The sequence below is a fragment of the Lontra canadensis genome, unplaced genomic scaffold, assembly GCF_010015895.1.
Source record: "Lontra canadensis isolate GAN:19392208 unplaced genomic scaffold, GSC_riverotter_1.0 scaffold8, whole genome shotgun sequence".
NCBI lineage: Eukaryota > Metazoa > Chordata > Mammalia > Carnivora > Mustelidae > Lontra > Lontra canadensis.
In genome coordinates this window covers 13,319,432-13,336,264 of record NW_022631002.1, presented here as the reverse complement: position 1 = coordinate 13,336,264, position 16,833 = coordinate 13,319,432, and the positions used below count along the sequence as shown (strand labels likewise).

Sequence of the window (16,833 nt, the reverse complement as noted above, 5' to 3'; positions counted from 1 at the left end):
CCTCCTTCTGTGCATGGTCTACATGGGGTCCAGTGAAAATCCTGGCAAAGGGTTTTTCAAAATTGGTGGACTGTGGGCTTTCTAAACAGGTGGAAGGACAGGAAGTCCTTCTGGGTGGGGTGGTGATCTCTGTCCCCAGTGGGCTGGGCATCTCCATCTTGGAAGTCATGGAGATGATGGAAACAGCAGGTGGCCTGTGATATCCAGCTCTTCAGAGGAGAAGGATTTCTTGCCTCTATTGGTGGGACCCCAGCTGGGCCAGCGAGGAGGCCTGCCATGCCCTCAAGGCCTCAGATAACCCCTAGGAATTGGTGTTGGGGCTCCTAGTCCAGGTTGGACTCCTTCAGCAAGAAGACCCTATGGGTTGGCTTATTTTCCATGCCAAGAGGCAGACACCACCTGTGATGGTAGCTGGGCTAGAGGAGCACTTTGGTCATTGAGGGCACCTTCCAGGAAGTTTCTGGTGACTGCTTACTTCTTGGAGCTGTTTTGAGGGACACTGTTTGTTGACGCTCTCTTTCCATGTTGGTGTGTTTGTCCTAAAACGTATCTCGGATTGGAGGCATCCCATTTCTGTGGCAAGAGCTCTTGTAATGTCCTGTGCCGTGGATGAGATTTCATGGCTTTCCAGTTTAAAATGCAACTGTAAATTTTACAGGACCTTTCTTGATGGTTGTTTTTTGGTTTTGTTTTTGTTTTTTTAGTTTTTTCTCCAGGGCCTGGATTTCCTGCTGGTTCATATTCCCTTCCTCAAGCAGCTTCTGCTCTTTTCCCTTCCTGCTGGGCTGTCTGTGCGTGGCCATGACATGTTGCCCGTGGACTTCATTAGGGCCTGCGGGGTGCTGCCTTCCTGCTGCATGCGAGCAACCACCCAGGGCAGGGAGCACCTGCCTCCTTCGTTGCTTCATGCCCTCTCGCAGTTCTGGCCAACGGCCCCATGGTCCCGCAGGGGACTGGACGGCTGCATCTTTCTCAAACCACTCTCTTTCTTCCCGACTCTGTGTTGCAGAGCCATGACCCGCTGCCAGCGGCCTCCTGAAGGCTTGTGTGATGCTCTTCTCGATTTTTGGGTAGTGTCTGAGCCATACATATTCTTCCTTGTTCTTCCTGCTACGCCCTAGTGGCCCCTCCCTATCCTGGTGGAAGAGAAAGAGGCTGCCCGTTTCAAGCCAGGGTGGACAGTATTTCTGTCTTGGGATGATCATGGTCAGACACGATCATCAGACTTTGTCTTTTCTCAGCCTGGGATTAAACTGCTTTCTGACTCGTGGTGCATCGGAGGCTGGTGGGGGAGGGGGCTGGCGGTGTGAGCCATGGTAAACGCCCCGGGGGATGCGGACTCCTGTCCAGCCTCCTTGGTGGAGGGATGCGGTGCACGTGTCAACTCTCCGGAGCTTTTGTAGCCTCCTCACCTTTTGGGGCCAATTTCTTTTGCCTGTGGCTCTTCCTCTTCTTCCCGGTTAATCCAGCTGTGGCTTCAGCTGCGTGGTCTTTGATGAAATAGCCTGTCTTCTGAGGAGTGTCTCCTGACTTCAGTGATTTTTCACGAAACCAGAGGCCAAAGAAACAGTGGCCCCGGAAAGGGAGTCGCAAGCAGCAGCCCGGCTTCTCAGGACTCAGGCCACCTTTGGAGAGGAACTAAGACTGTGCCCTCTAGGCTGTCCCTGCCTTCAGTTTCTCCTTCCCGGGTGCTGACAGTAACCCCTGGGGGTTGCTCCGCCCTGAAGCCAGGGTCCGCCTTTTGTGATTTAGAGCAGGGTTTTGTTGTGGGGGAAGAAGAACCCTTCAGAACTTCACTTTGGTTTTTAAAATTTCCATTCCAAAACCTTGCTTTCCTTTAACCCTTTAAAATCTGTTTGCAGTTTCTGCTCTAACAAATTTTATCCATCCCTTTTAAGGAGGGGGGAGTCCGTGAGATTCTGGGTCCTGCTCGGAGCAGTTAGTGGTGAGAGCCCAGGACTGGGGGTTGCAGGCAGGCCTGTCCTGTTCGGCCCAGGGCTGGTGGTCAGCAGCTCACTGGTCTCTCCGTGTCCCAGAGGGGCAGAGTGGGGTGGGGATGGCGGGGCGCTGGCTTCAGGGACTTGCCCCCTCTGCTTGGTTTAATGCTCTGCTGTCATTGTCTTGAAATTCTTCGTAATTTTTGGAAGAAGGAAGCCATGTGTTTTCTTTTAGCGCTGGGCCCTACGAATCACTGACGTGGTTCATCCCGATGAGGGGCAGTTCGCTGAGGGAGCTGTGGAAAGAGGCGGGGGTTGACGATCGGGGGTAGAGGGTGGGTGCGGATGGGAAGGGAAGGAGCCATCTTAAAATCAATGGGATGAGGAGGGCGAGATTAGGCTTTTTGTATGGGACTCTAGGCAAGAACATCCGTGTGATCATCGGCCATCTCATCAGACCGGGAGCTCCGGGCAGGCGGGGACAGGTGCGCTTTGGTTCTTGGCTCTGTCACCCCCAGCACGGGTGCAGCACAACTCATGGTTGTAGTTAACCCCCCAGAAAATGGTTGTCAGCCAGTGACAGGTCTCAGAACCCAGCTGAGTGACAGCGGAATGTGCTGCTTTGGCAGCTGGTGAGTTTCCTCCTGGTCAGGGCACTGGTTAAGCAGAAACCAGCTCCTTATTTGATGTTGTCGCGATGGTTTTCTTGGTGTTTTCACACAACAGAGCATGCCGCCTTTGGTACATTCCTTTCCGTGGCCCTGAACTTGTGGATTACTCTGTGGCTTTTGAAGAGCGTTGTTCTCCCAGCCTCTGGCCCTCCAGTCAGGATTCTTTGTGTCTCTGCTGGGTTGCTTTTTCCTAACCCCCACGACCTCCCCCAGTTGGGCACCATGACACTCTTAACTCATGCACCTTAAAAACGTCCGCTGAACGGGATGGCGGAGGCTTCCTGCACGTGCCTCCCCACTGGCTGGCACTCCCGCCCTCACCCCTGCAACTGAACCAACCCTCTGGTCACCAGTGAGGTGGTCTGAACATAGTGAAGATGCTCGCATGGCCTCTGAGCCCTCTACCGACCCCGACCTGCCTTCCCTGTCCTGGGAGCTAATCCCTCCCAGCTTGTGGGTGTGGATGTTTCCCTGCTCTTTACTGTGCCTGGATTTACTGGAAAAACGCCTCCAGGTGATATGTCTTTAGGAAGGAGGTGGTGCTGGAGCCTACGAGAGGGTCTGTGTGTGGTGTCCGCTCTTTCCTGGGCAGCTACAGCTCAGTGGGGGAGCCCAGAGGTACTTTGTTTTGGGGGTGGGGGCTTGGGATCCTCCCCTCCCACGTGCAGAGGGTTAATGAAGCACACTTCTCAGTTCCTGGCAGGTCATTATCAGTGGTCGATGCCGGGTCCCTCTCTTGGTGTTGCACTCCCTTTGGGTGAGATTTCCCACAGCCATTCATCTCCCTTGGGGACAACCATTTGGGATGCTCAGTGGGGGTCCTTTTTTTTTTAATGCTCTAACAAAACATCGTTACTATCTTGTGTATAAGCACATTTAGTTCACATAGATGAAATTGTTAATACCATTTCTTATTCTGTTTCCTTCCTCCTTTAGCACTGTGTTTTAAGGTGCGGTCTTCCGCTCTGCGTTCTTAAAATGTATTGAGATTACCCCAAGAGCTTTTGTTTATGTGGGTTAAAACTATCGATACTTGCCCCATTAGAAATCAAAACAGACGTTTACAAATTTTTTTTATTCATTTGCAAATAGAAATGGTGAAAACATTGCAAGTTAAGATAAATAATATTTTAGCATTATTATGAAAATAGTTTTGACCCTGCAGACTCCTTGCCCTGTAGTAAGGTGTCCGTTTGTTCCAGAATCCAGAAGGATACTATGAAGGGTAAGGTTTGGAAAGTGAATTTCATTTGTCTTGCTTTATAAAACCTGCATCTGAAGATAAACGGTGAAATGTAGTGTATTGTAGGAGAGTTTGCTAGGTTTGATGGGCTTGCCTCCCTGGTTTACTGATTATTGCCTGCAGTATGGAAGGTTATTCTAGATAGCAGAGACTCTGTGTCTTACCAGAACACTTTTTGGTGCTTTATGTTGAATTTATCCTGTTGTAGGATAGGTGATTTTAAAACACAAAAAACCAAAAACTTATCCGTTATGAACATGCCATATGTATATATGTATATGTATATAAACAGGCATTTCCTGTTTATTTTACTTATTTCATAATCATAAGGATTTTTTTTAAGGAAACGAAGAGGATATTCACTTATTTTTGGTCCGTGGTTTTCAGTATATTATTAGGTTGTGCAACCATCCCCACTATCTAATTCTGCCTGATTCCAGACAGAATTAATTCCTAATTAATGAATTCCTTATTGTTAGGGCCCTAATTAATTCCCCAGCTCCCAATTTGAAAATGAAACCCTGCGCCCACTAGTGGTTGCTCCCTGTTAAGGTACCCCTTCCCCACCCCCTTGGCAACCATGACTCCATTTCTCTCCTGGCCTCTCGGTATACATGGCATCACCCAAGATGGGGCCTTTTTTGTCTGGCCTCTTCTACGTAGTGTCACATTTTTTTAGGTTCATCCGTGTTGTAGCCGTGTCAGCACTTCATTGCCTTTTGTGGGCGACTCCCAGTCATCCCCTCATATGGATGTACTGTACTTTGTTGGTCCATTGCTTGATGGACATTAGACTTGCTTCCAGTCTTTGGCTATTATGAATAATGCTGCTGTGAACACTATGTGCAAGTTTTTATGGGGACAGAGGGCTTCTCGTTAGCCCCGTGTCTGTTTACTTTCAACAGTTGGCACTTTTTGACCTGGGTGACCAACGGGTTATTTCTCAGGCACCCATGATCATATGTTAATCAGGTGTCCAAATCTCATCTGACAACTCTTTAGATGTTTGCCTTCTTAAATAATTTAATAAGTAGAGGGGAAAAGAAAACAGAGGAAAGGGAACTTTTTAGGGTATCTTCTACACCTGCAGTGGTCTTTGAGGTGCCCCAGAAGAGCCCTGGAAAATCACAAAGATTTGGGTTTGCTCCTTATTAAAAGAGGGCTGCTAGCAATTATTAGGTTGGTTTGAAGTGTTCCTGTCATAAGATTTGCACTAGAGGAGTTGTCAGATCAGAAGACACGTTCCGCCTTCCTGAAGTTAAGCTTATATGGATGAAATGTGAGTGTAAATATTTTAGAATTGTGAGTGTGTGAGTGTGAGTGATGGGAAGTCCCTGGAGATTTGTCAGTGCCCTCACTGCTCACATGTGTGTGTACCCTCAGGGGAAGCGCCCATCTAAAATCTTAGGAAATAGTTCTGCACTGTCCTCAGATAGAGAAATGTCCTCTCCTCCATTCTGGTGATACTGGTGAGAGTAACAGACAAACCACAGCTACACAGGCTTAGTCATACAGGCGTTCTGGGACACGCTTCCCCGGGGCCTCTGCTCTAAGCCCCAGGATGCAGTTTGTGTGTCTGAGACAAGGGACAGTCCTACAGCCTCATGAAAAATGACTGTACCAGGTTCTTCCAACCATCCTGCCTTCAAAGAATAGACTCAAGGGTGCGGGCTTCTGAGCAAACGTCGCTAGAGCAGCTCTCCGACTAGCCCTGTGAGCCGCATCAGGATTTCCAGAACTCTCTGTTCCAGAAGCAAGACGGCGTCCTGAAAGCAGACCGCTAATCCAAGCTCCAGTGGAACAAGAATGGATTACGTAGGACTGCATGAAATGGTGTGGGGATTTTATTGTGCTTTTGTGTTTAAACTAATAATGTCTTGTGTTCTGTGGGGAAGATTTTTCTCTTCTTCGGGCTCCCTGTAATCCACACAATTTAGTAGACTCTGCTTTTTGAAACAGAAATAAGGCATTTAAAAACGATACTTGGTTCCTGCTGGTGTGTAATGGTATCTCATCTCGCCAGTGGCTAGCGATGTGAATCTTGTGTTTGTTTTCAAGTAGGCTCCCTGCCCAGGGTGCAGCCCAGCGCGGAGCTTGAACTCACAACCCTGAGATCAAGACCTGAGCTGAGATGAAGACTCAGATGCTTAACTGATTGAGCCACTCGGGCACCCCAGTGATGTCCGTCTTTTTTGTGTTTGTTCGCGCTCGCAGACACTTTCTGGTGTCTTCCTGCCTCTGCTGGGGGTCAGCGTGGGCTGCTTAGCTCCTCAGCCATGGCAGACAGACCTGCGCCCCTAAGGTGTCTGCCAGGTTTGGAGGACTCCCGTCCCCGCAGGAGGGGACAGCGCACCAGGCGGGCACCTTCTCTGAAAGCTGAGTAGGACTTGCCAGATTTGGAACCAGCTGAATCCCTGAGAGTCCTGGGGCAGCCGGGAACTCCCAGCTGGGGGTCGAGGAAGCCTCCGGCTCTTGGACCTGGGCAACCTTGTGTGTCTGCAGTGGACTCATAGGCTCTTGCTGCTGCATTTATCACAGTTATCACAGACTTGGGGCCTTAAAACCGCACACGCTATTATTTTACCGCTCTGGAGGCCAGAAGTCCAAAATGCGCTGCTGTCAAACCCTTGAGGGCCTTCTGCAAGCTCTGAGGGAGAATCTATTTTCCTGCTTCGCTGAGTTTCTGGATGCCTCCGGCTTCCACCTGGGATGGCCGAACCTTTCCCACAGTGCCTCCCTTGACCTCTGCCTCCCTCTTTCCCATCTAAGGACCCTTGGGATTACTTGGGGCACTGGGGTGATCTCCCTAAAGTCAGCTGATTAGCAACCTTAATTCCTTCCTGGACCTTAATGCCCCTTTGCCTGGTAAGAGAACATATTGACTACGTCCTGACATCTTTGGGGGCCCCTAATGCAGGACAATGTTGGGGTACTGGGTGGGGACGCTGGGAGGAATGGGGTAGAACAGGCATGGGCAGGGGGAGCTTGCCACCCTTGGGAACTCCCGCTCTGGCTGGGGGAGCGCCCGGAACACATACCAGGTCACATGCTCATGGTGCCATGGGGGACAATGCTGCCGGCAGGAACTAGGGGTCATGGGGTGCAGTGGCTACAGTTTAATCAGGGTGGGCCTCACCGAGGAGGTTCTCCGTCTGAAAATAGGATCCATTGCATAGGATTCCTGCAGCATTAAATGTAATGTCAAAATGCATTCTGTAGACCATGAATGATTGCATTAAAAAAAAAATTAGTTATTTCTGTATTCTAGGATCTCAACTCTGTGGATGCCTGGGCCAGGCTGGCCCCCTGCCATGGGGCATCTGAGGAGTGGTGGGGCTCATTACATTGTGAGGAGGAGAGGTTGGCTTTGTGGTGGTCTAGACCTCCTGGTCGGAGGTGTCCCCAGCTTGGAGGACATCACCTAGTCCCACTGTTGCCACACCCAGCCGGTGTCCCTCCTAGAGAGAACGTAGGTCCAGTGTGTGTGGGAGCGTGCCCCGGCTCTGCCCCACACTGGCCATGAGAGGCAGGGCTCTTCTTTAACCTCTTCAATCTTGAGTTTCCTTTTCTGTGCAGTAGAGGCGGTCACAGCACCTCTCTCCAAGGAGTGGGGGATACCTCAGGTCCACAGTTTAGCATAATATGGGGCACTTCGCTTTCAGGGAAGGGATCACTGCTCCCATTATCTCAGAGGGGAAGAGACAGACATGCAGCAAAGAAGGGACAGGTTGGTGAAGGGACAGGCGGGGGATGACGAGGGAAAGCCCAGAGTCCTGGGGTCCTACGCCCCTGCTTTTTGTGGTTACTGCCCAGTTGGGTGGTCCCAATGGCTCCCCCCTCCCCACCCCATAGGACAGGCGCTCTCCTCGTCGAGAGCTGCTGCCTGCAGAGAGAAGTTGACCACTTGACTAGAACTGGGTGAGCTTCCACGCAGAACGTTTCCACTTTATTGTCTGTAAACTCTTTGGTAAACAAGGAGACAAGGAACCCACAGAGCAAAGGAGCACGCGGAGTCCAGAAGACAAAGGGCCAGCACCCTCCACGAACAGGGACTCTGAGAAGACAGCTATGCCATTAGCGAGGTGGTGGGTGGAACTGGAGAGTTTGGGGGGTGGTGGCACGGGGGAGAGGGGAGTGGGAGGGAGTGTCTCGGTGGGACAGAGAAGCGTAGATCATACAGCAGAGGAGCTCATGCATCACTGCGAAGAGGGGCAGGGAAGCTCCGCCCATGTCCCCGCCCACCGCCCACTAGGGTGGTGCACTTCCGTGGGCAGAGCAGCCTGCGAGTCGGGTCAGGTCCGGGGAGGTTGGAGAGGGCTCCTGGAGGCCTGTCAGCAACCCACCCTCCTCTCCTCTCCTGTCTCTCCTGCTCTGCAGGCTGGTGGGTGCAGGTGGCAGGGGCGGAGGAGGGGTGCTCACGATCTCGGGGGTCCGGGGAGAAGTGGTAGGGCAGCGGGGGCAGGGTTTGGGGGAGGCGGAGAAACAGCCCCCCACCCCGCTTTACATGGGGGGCTCGCTGCAGAGGACGATCTCCAGGTCCTTGCGGTAGAGCTTCCCCGCCTCAGCCAAGGACATGACACTCTTTCTGTAGTTGGTGAGCTGCTGGATATTCATTTCCTAGGAGACACACGGAGAGAGAAAGAGCCCCTCACTGGATGGCTCCAGTGGAGCGTCCCTTCTGCTCATTCACAGACACATCCACCAGAATGCTCCTCTTCTCCCATCCCAGCAAACGTGGGCTTTGGAGTCAGAAAGCCCTGCGTTAAACCCTCTCTTACTGGCTGCCTTGCTTTGGGAAAAGTAGTCAACCTTTCTGAGTCTCAGCTCAGCTGCCTCATCTGTAAAATGGGTACATTAACAGCGTCTGCCTCATTGAGGAGTTAGGATGGTTAGCTGAGGGAATGAACGCAAACGATGGGCAGTGCGGCCTCTGACGCACAGCGTGCCCTCCCAAATCGGCTAGTCCTTATCTCTGCATGCCTTGTATCAAGTTCTCCTCTCCCTGGGGCTCTGGTACTCGCTGTGGGTCCTTGCAGGTGAGGAAGAGAACACCAGGGAAGCTCCCTGATCTTGTCCCCCGGCCCCACGGAAAATACTTTCCTAAACCTCCCCCATTTAAACAAGGAATCCTAACTCCTGCCGCCTCCCAGCAACAAAGCTCTCCTGCCTACTTCTTGTTCACAGGCTTCTGTGGCCATTCAAAGGCCACGAGGACAGGTGAGCCATGGACATAGGGCCACTGTCTCATGTAAAATGGAGGCCAACATTAGAACATCAATACCTAATATGCCTTGGGTCGAATACATGCTTTACAATAACTGATTGGGGTACAGATAACCAATAGGTCTAACATACAGCAGAACCATCACTTACACTATCTTTTTGTCTCCCTTCCTTCCTCCCCCACCTCTTCCCTCCTCTTGTCTTGAAAATGTTGGCAGATCTTCCTTCCTCCCTCCTTCCCTTTGTTTCTCTCTCCCTTCCTCTCTCATTCTTTTCCATTTTTCACCACCCCTTTCAGGCTGATGGTGTTTATCTCCATTCAGCTAATGAAAAAACGGAAGCATAAAAACTATGGTATTTGTTAAAGGACTGGACCAACTCTACAGCCACGATATCCTTGGTCTCCCAAGTCTCGAAGTCTATGTAAGTCTTTGCCTGGCTCGCCTGTCCTCAGTCACCTCTTTTTTGAGTGCTCAAAGGTCAGGCCTTTACAGGGTCCCAGGACATCCCCCTCATGTTACTGATTCCTGGTTCTGTGCCAGCAGCCACTCCAAAGGCACTTTGCAAGCATCGTTAGCTTTGGGGAGCATCTTCCCTAAAGGTCTGAAGTCCCTGGAAATACCTCCTAGTTTGCTATACTATCCACCATTCAAATTAGGAGCCAAGAAAGGGACCCCATATATCAACACGGAGCTGGAGAACCACCCCGCCCCCCACGCCGATTCAGTGAGAGGGCTATGCTCACTTTCTATATCTAGAAGTTGTGCTTGAAGCTGAGGAAGGCTTTAGTGAGCTGCAGTGGCCCCAGTAGTGGTGAGAAATACTGAGGTTTGGGGCACCTGGGTGGCTCAGTGGGTTAAAGCCTCTGCCTTCGGCTCAGGTCATGATCTCAGGGTCCTGGGATCCTGATTGGGCTCTCTGCTCAGCAGGGAGCCTGCTTCTCCCTCTCTCTCTCTGCCTGCCTCTCTGCCTGCCTGTGATCACTGTCAAAAAAATAAAAAAGATCTTTAAAAAAAATACTGAGGTTTGATCGCACCAGCCTGTCCCTCAGGGACCTCAAACATGAATCTGTTCAGAATCCATGTCCGAGACCTCGCTCCATCCAAATGGAATGTGCACCTGCCATGTAGGTTCACAGAACACGGCCCCCTCCCCTCCCGGCACAGGTGCTATTTCCAGTCCTATGGCTCTCTCTACTGGTTCCTGCTCTCCCATCACCAGGCGCCACTCCTGAGCTTAGGGCAGGTGGAAGACTCCCAGGTAAATGACTGTATCATTGTTCTCCAACCTTCAGAGTTGCTTCCTAACCCTCAACACCTGTTTTTGTTTCTACATCTTGAGTGAACCTATGCGGCTGTAGGATTTGTATTTTGTGGTAATTAAGAAAGAACCTAGGAGCACCTGGGCTCAGCTGGGTTAAGCGTCTGCCTTCGGCTCAGGTCATGATCCTGGGGTTCTGGGATCGAGCCCAGCGTTGGGTTCTTAGCTCAGCAGGGAGTCTGCTTCTCCTTGGCCTTCTCCCTCTGCTCCCTCTCCCCATTATGCTCTCTTTGTCTCTCAAATAAATTAGTCTTTAAAAAAAAAAGTTAGGTGAAGAGCAGAAAATTGAGGTCACTCCCAAGATTTAATGCTTGCCTTCAGGGTCGATCAACCTCAGGTGTCGAGCAGGACCACATGGAGAATAATGATGCCTCATTAATACAATTACAGTTGAAGATATTTTCCACTAGGATGCCAACATTCCTTGGACACATAAGGTTGCATAAATAATTTTCTCCTAGAGTTTGGTGCCAGGAAGGAGTCCGCTAGTCAAACACTAGTCTTCACTAGTCAAACACCTAGTGAAGACATCCTTCTTCCTACGAAGCATGTGCTTACTTATAATTTATTTTCTGCCTCTTTCAGAAAGCATTTGTAAGTAACAAAAAAAAATGTAGGATGAAAGAAATGAATCATGATATTCAGGACAAAGATGAAGCGGTCAGAAAGCAAGCAAGTGGCAGGGGAGACGGATTCAGGCTGCAGTGAATTTTTTCGCCTGAAATTGAGCAGTAAATTGAGCTTGTGCCTGGCAGGCAAGACGGTTAGGCAACGTGAGGAAGTATGGAGTGTTCATCATCTAATTAAAGAAAACAGCAAAACCATTTGCTTAGAGAAAGGCATCCCAGGAGGTGAAGGAAGGTGGCTGCTAAGACAGCTGTGGGCTCCTGGTCCCCCTGCTGCCGCCCGCTTTCCAGCCCCGAGATGAGCCCACCGCCTGCGGTCTATCCTTCAAGCAACACCACCAGGCAAAGTAATAGTTTGGTTCCCCGCCTTTTGCCTTTTCTTTGAGGGGAACAAGTGCTTCTGTGGCTCCTCTTAACCTCTTGCCCACCTCCAGACTCTGCATTTTTTTTTTCAAGATTTTATCTATTCATTTGAGAGGGAAAGAGCGCACATGCACACACAGGCAGGGGGAGGGGCAGAGGGAGAAATATCTTTACCTCCCACTGGCCCCTTCTTTCCCAAATCACTCCCCCCCCCTTTTTTTTTTTGTAAATTTAAATTCAATGAACATATATTATTATTGGAAGTTCTCCCAACTCTCTTTGTGGGGAAAGTCTTTTCTGATGGCGGTCGGGTTGCCAGCGTCTTATCATCACACCACTGTAGAGGGCCAACAGGTGGGGACACCCTGAGTGTCTGGGGATGGCTGAACAGATAGAAAGTGCTGGACACAAACCCTGGAATATTACTCGGCCTTAAAAAGAAAAGATGTTGGGGCGCCTGGGTGGCTCAGAGGGTTAAAGCCTCTGCCTTCGGCTCAAGTCATGATCCCAGGGGCCTGGGATCGAGCCCCGCATCGGGCTCTCTCCTTGGTGGGGGAGCCTGCTTCCTCCTCTCTCTCTCTGCCTGCCTCTCTGCCTACTTGTGATTTCTCTCTGTCAAATAAATAAATAAAATCTTAAAAAAAAAGGAAGGATGTCGGCACTGCCACAACATGGGTGAACCTGGAAGGCGTTATGCTCGGTGAGGTAGGTCTGTCACAGAGACAGGACCTGGATGCCACCATTTGTAGGAGGTGCCGGAAGCGGTCAAGTTGTAGACTCGGTAGCCTGGTGGGGGTCTGGGGGTCTGGGGGCCTGAGGGCCTGGGGGCTGGGAGAGGGAGGGCTGGAGAGCTCTTGTTTGCTGGGCGCGGAGTTTGTCTGCATGGTTTTGCAAGAGGAAGAGCGTTCTGGACGGGGTGGTGATTACAGTGTGGGTGTCCTCAGCACTGCTGAGGGGTGCTCAGAAATGGGAAAGAAACTTTGCACGAAGGGGGTTTTACTACAATTGAAAGAAACGTCAGCGGAGCATCCATCCAGAAACCAAACAACAGCCCCCACACTGCCGTTGTCCAGTTATGGGTGATCAGAGGAGAGTGAACGCACCCCACAGGCCTTTCCCCCTCCCTCAGAAGCCTCTCTCATGCCCCAGGGCCAGCTCCCTCGGCCTCGGGGCTCCGCGGCTCACCTTCTTGTTCTTCTCATACAGGTCCTTCAGCAGGGCGTCCAGCTCATTCTCGTCGATGTAGCCGCTCCCGTCCTGGCGGTGGGGAGCAGGGGCACACAGAGCTCGAGAATCAGGCCCCACCACCCTTGACTTGGCCTCCCGATTCCCCCAGCTCCTCCCAGGGAGCCTGCAGAGTGCAGAAGGCGTTCACACCCCGCGGTGTCAAAATAACACCGAACTGCTGACTTCCCCAGCCAAGGCAGGGACGGGACACTCCAGGGCAAATTTGTGTCCCGGTGTTTTGCATTTGCATTGAAAATACAGTTGAGGTTCCAGAAGCATTTAGCTAACTCCCTAAGATGTCAGGATGAACACAGGGGCTATTTAAAGCTTACCCTCCAGGCTTTGGTTATAAGGGAGACTACTGGAGTCACACAGGTGAGGCAGCAAAGGAAGGGGTGATGGCGGTGAGGGGGTCCTTTCCCTCCCAACTGCCTAGCAAAACAGTTGGCTCCGATGCGAAATTATGAGCCGGCAACAAGGGAGCAATACTGAGCCCCTCCTTCCCCCGAAGGACAAAGAGGAGCCAGTGGCTGGGGGCTCCCCTGCTGGTGGGCCCCCTGCTTTTCCCTCCCACGCTGCTCTCCATCTTACCTTGTCGTAAAATGTGAAGATCGCGTTGAACTCCTCTGAGGTCAGCTTCATGCCCTGTAAGGCCCGAGGTATTAAAGAGAGAAGCAAAAGCCTGGGAGAGTGTGTGTGCGTGCACGTGCGTGTGTGCATGCCAGTGTGTGTATGCAAATTAGCGCACCGCTTGTGTGTGCACGAGTGGGCACGTAGGTCCATGAGTGAGCGCGTTTGTGTGCATGTGGGAGCGTGTGTACATGGATGCATGCATGGGTGCATGTGTGTACAAGTGAGCAGGCACAGGGTTGTGTGTGTGCGTGTGTGTCTGCATGTGCGTGTGTGCACGTGTGTGCTGGAGGGCCAACAGGAGGGTGGCAGCATGAAGTGTGTGGGGTTGAGGGAAGGGAGGAAGCGAAGAAAAGCAGAGGCTCTTTTACCTGAAATTTAAGCAGGAAGTTTTCCTGTACAGGCAAGAGTCTGGAAAGGAAGCGTTAGAGCAGAGCTTAGGAGACAGGGCAGAGGCAGGAACAACGGGATGGAGGGGGATGTGGAAGCCGCGCCTGTGGTTCTGGAAACCGTCTCTGAGCACGGAGGAATTAGTGGCAAGGTCTGCACAGAGGGAGGCAGACGCACTGAGGTGCTGGGACTCTATCTAGCTTGCTCTTGAGCTTCATGACACCCGACCTGTCACTTCTTACAGCCCTCCCCCCACCCCCGACTGGTCTTTGAGCCAGGGAGGGTGGCACAGAACCACAGAACCGTAGGCAGAGGTCCTGGGAGAAGTAACCCTGGGGTGGGCTCGGGCACTTACCGGGACATCTCCGAGAGGCCCAGCTTGCCATCCCCATTCAAGTCGAACATCCGTAGCTGTTGGGGACAGACAGAGGTGCCTGGGTGATTTGCTTTGACCTCTCATGACCTTGACCCGCCATCCCCTTGCATAAGAGAGGAAGGGAGAGGGGTGGGTGTGCTCTGCCCCCTCTGAGGTCACCCGGAGGCCAGAGACCAGCAGGGTCTAAATGGGTCCCTGCTCCTCTCTCCTCTTCTCTGGGGGAGGGCGCCAGGAGCCGGGCTGGCCAGCAGCAAAGGCCCACCCTCTCCCAGAGCTGGGGAGGTTGTCATGGAAACAGATGCTCCCGTCTCCTCCTAGCTCGGTGAGGATCTCAGACAGAGGGTGTGTGAGGCCAGGGACCAGCATCCCTTTGGCCACTGGGAGTCACTTCACCAGGGCCTGAAGACTCAGCTGGCACAGAACCCTGGAAACCCAGAATCCCGCTGGCGTGGGGCGGGCCCCAGTCCCGTGCCTCTGCCCACTCACTATGGTTTGGGTGTATTCCTGCAGCTTGGGTTCATCATATGGCCGGTTTGCCTTCTTCAGCAGGTCAGACAGAAATCCCTAGAACACAAAAGGTCTCTTGAGAGCTCCTGACGCAGTCAGCCCCTCCTTCATTACTTGCTCCTTCAGTCGGTCAACACTGTTTTCTGAGGTCTCCCATTTGTATGGCTTACATCCCTCCTGATTCCCTAATCCCTAATACTTGTGGGATGATCATGAAGGCCTGGATGCAACTTCAGCCCCCAGGAGAGGCTGCAGAGACTGGCTCTGGCACCTCAGGGAGCCCAGGACCCAGGGCTAAGCAGCGGCCTGGGCACCACTGGTTGCAGAGGGATGGTCGTGGGGTAGTCTCACAGGTGGGGGACAGATCTGCAGGAATTGTCTTGAAGGTGCCTGTCCCAGGTACTGATGTGCAAAGGAGTGGAGTCTGGTCAAGCTCCCTGGCCCCGTGGCTCCCGGTAACTCATTCATGTGGCTGTCCTGAACACGTCCACCTATTTGGAGTTGGGCTTAATTCCTGAGCATTCCATAAACCCATGTTCCTCACTCAACATATCCTCCCTCCCTGGGTTCCTTAAACCTACCACCACTCTGGCCTCAGTCCTATTCTCTGTGCCTTCCGTACCCTCCCCAAGGCCAATCCTACCTTGAGCTCGTTGGCTTCAATGTAGCCACTTCTGTCTGTGTCATACTTCCGCCAAGCCTGCAATGGGAACAACAACCTATTTGCAAGGACCTGTCAATACCTCTAAGCCTCCTTCCAATTCCCTTTAATGGACCAGGTTGGGTCTTGATGTTCAAGAATATTACCGGGGGATGGGGATGTGGAGATGGTCTAGCCCAGTCCCTTCTGTGTCACAGATGAAGAAATGGGGAAAGTGTCTTGGCCAAGGTCACACAGAGAAGGAAAAAAAAAAAAATCCCTGGGACGATATCTACCTACTCTTAACTGGCCTGGGTCTCTTTTTGGATCATTTTGTAACTACGGTTATGGTTTTCTTTTCTTTTTTTGGACAGGGTTATGGTTTTCTACGGTGCTAACCAAGCAACTTCTAGCACTAGGATCTGGTGGATCCAATTTTTGCTGTGGGTATACAGCATGTTCTTTTACTGCTCTGGAAGCTTCTGATTGTCTGGGTGGGGCCTGGGCCAAGGGTAAGAATATTCTGGAAGGGTCAGAAGGGTCCCTCCTCCATCCCTTCATCATGGTGCACATGGCATCCACAGCTGAAGGGGAACAGAAGTGGTAGTGCTGTCAGCTCATTTAGACTGTCCCAGGGCTACTCCCTACCTGTGTGATAAAAAGCATTTCTTTCTCTGTTTTTTAAGGAAACCACCCCTCTCCCTGATCAATCCAGAGGGCCCCACTTCCCCAAATCTTTGATCTAAGTTGGTGCCTGAATATATTTCTTCTATTGTCTTTCACGGTTTCTTCCCTTGACTTTTTCTCTCTTCTCCCTCACCTCCAAAGTGCACACCACACACGGGTGACACCAGGTTTACTAAGAATCAGCAGGTACTAATTATTTTGCCAAATTTGGATCCCCTGCATCCCTTCCCTTCTCTATGTCATGCCTCCCTTTTATTGTCTGGATGGTGAGTTTGCAGATAACCCAGGACCTTTCTTCCATACCAGCAAACAAGGCTGTGTAATTCTCATGGGATAGTGGTGACTCAGAGAATTTGGTAGGGTTTTGTTTTTTTTTTTTTTTTTTTTGAACCTGATTGCTTAGAAAGTTATGAGACATGAGCAAATCCCAGCAAAAATGTAGACTTATGCCACGGACAACTTGGATAGATGGTATTTGATCAGGGAATTGTCTTTTCTCTGCTTTGGTTCCATTCAAGTATTCCTTCCTGTGCCCAGAAAGCCTGCCCTTGAGAAAGAACCAGTAAGAGCAGGTTTATAAATATGACATCACCAACCACCTGCATGTACCCAGTGCCTTAGAGTTTAGCTCATCTGAGTCTTGACTGAGAAAATAGGCAGATAGCCTCTAAAAGTTGGGGCTAAAGTTGTCTAAAAGGAGGGTAACCTGGGGGTGCCTGGGTGGCTCAGTCTGTTGAGCACCTGCTCAAGCCCCACATCAGGCTCCTTGCTCAGCAGGAAGCCTACTTCTCCCTCTCCCTCTGTTCCCGGGCCCCCCCCCCCCCCCCCCCCCCCTCCCTCCTGACAAAAAAAAAAAATTTTGGGAAAAAAAAAAAAAAGGGGGGGGGTAACCTGAAGGCACCCCAGTCCTCACTCAGAGCAAAGCATGGCTTTGATTTTTGCTTTTTTCTTTGCCGGGGGGGGGGGGGGGGGGGGGGGGGGGGGGGGGGGGGG

General features: G+C 51.5%; 1 protein-coding gene across 1 annotated transcript in view; it reads right to left on the bottom strand.

The window, feature by feature from the left end:
* Positions 1–7,999: 7,999 nt before the first annotated feature.
* Positions 8,000–16,833, bottom strand: part of CALB2 (calbindin 2) — a 28,634-nt gene continuing 19,800 nt past the window's right edge. Inside the window, exons 5-11 of the mRNA XM_032854621.1 lie at positions 15,157–15,213; positions 14,493–14,570; positions 13,986–14,041; positions 13,612–13,651; positions 13,202–13,255; positions 12,569–12,640; positions 8,000–8,468 (exon numbers count right to left, since the gene is read on the bottom strand). Of these exons, the coding sequence (XP_032710512.1) occupies positions 8,352–8,468; positions 12,569–12,640; positions 13,202–13,255; positions 13,612–13,651; positions 13,986–14,041; positions 14,493–14,570; positions 15,157–15,213 (474 nt within the window). The 3' untranslated portion in view covers positions 8,000–8,351. The remainder of the gene's footprint in view (positions 8,469–12,568; positions 12,641–13,201; positions 13,256–13,611; positions 13,652–13,985; positions 14,042–14,492; positions 14,571–15,156; positions 15,214–16,833) is intronic.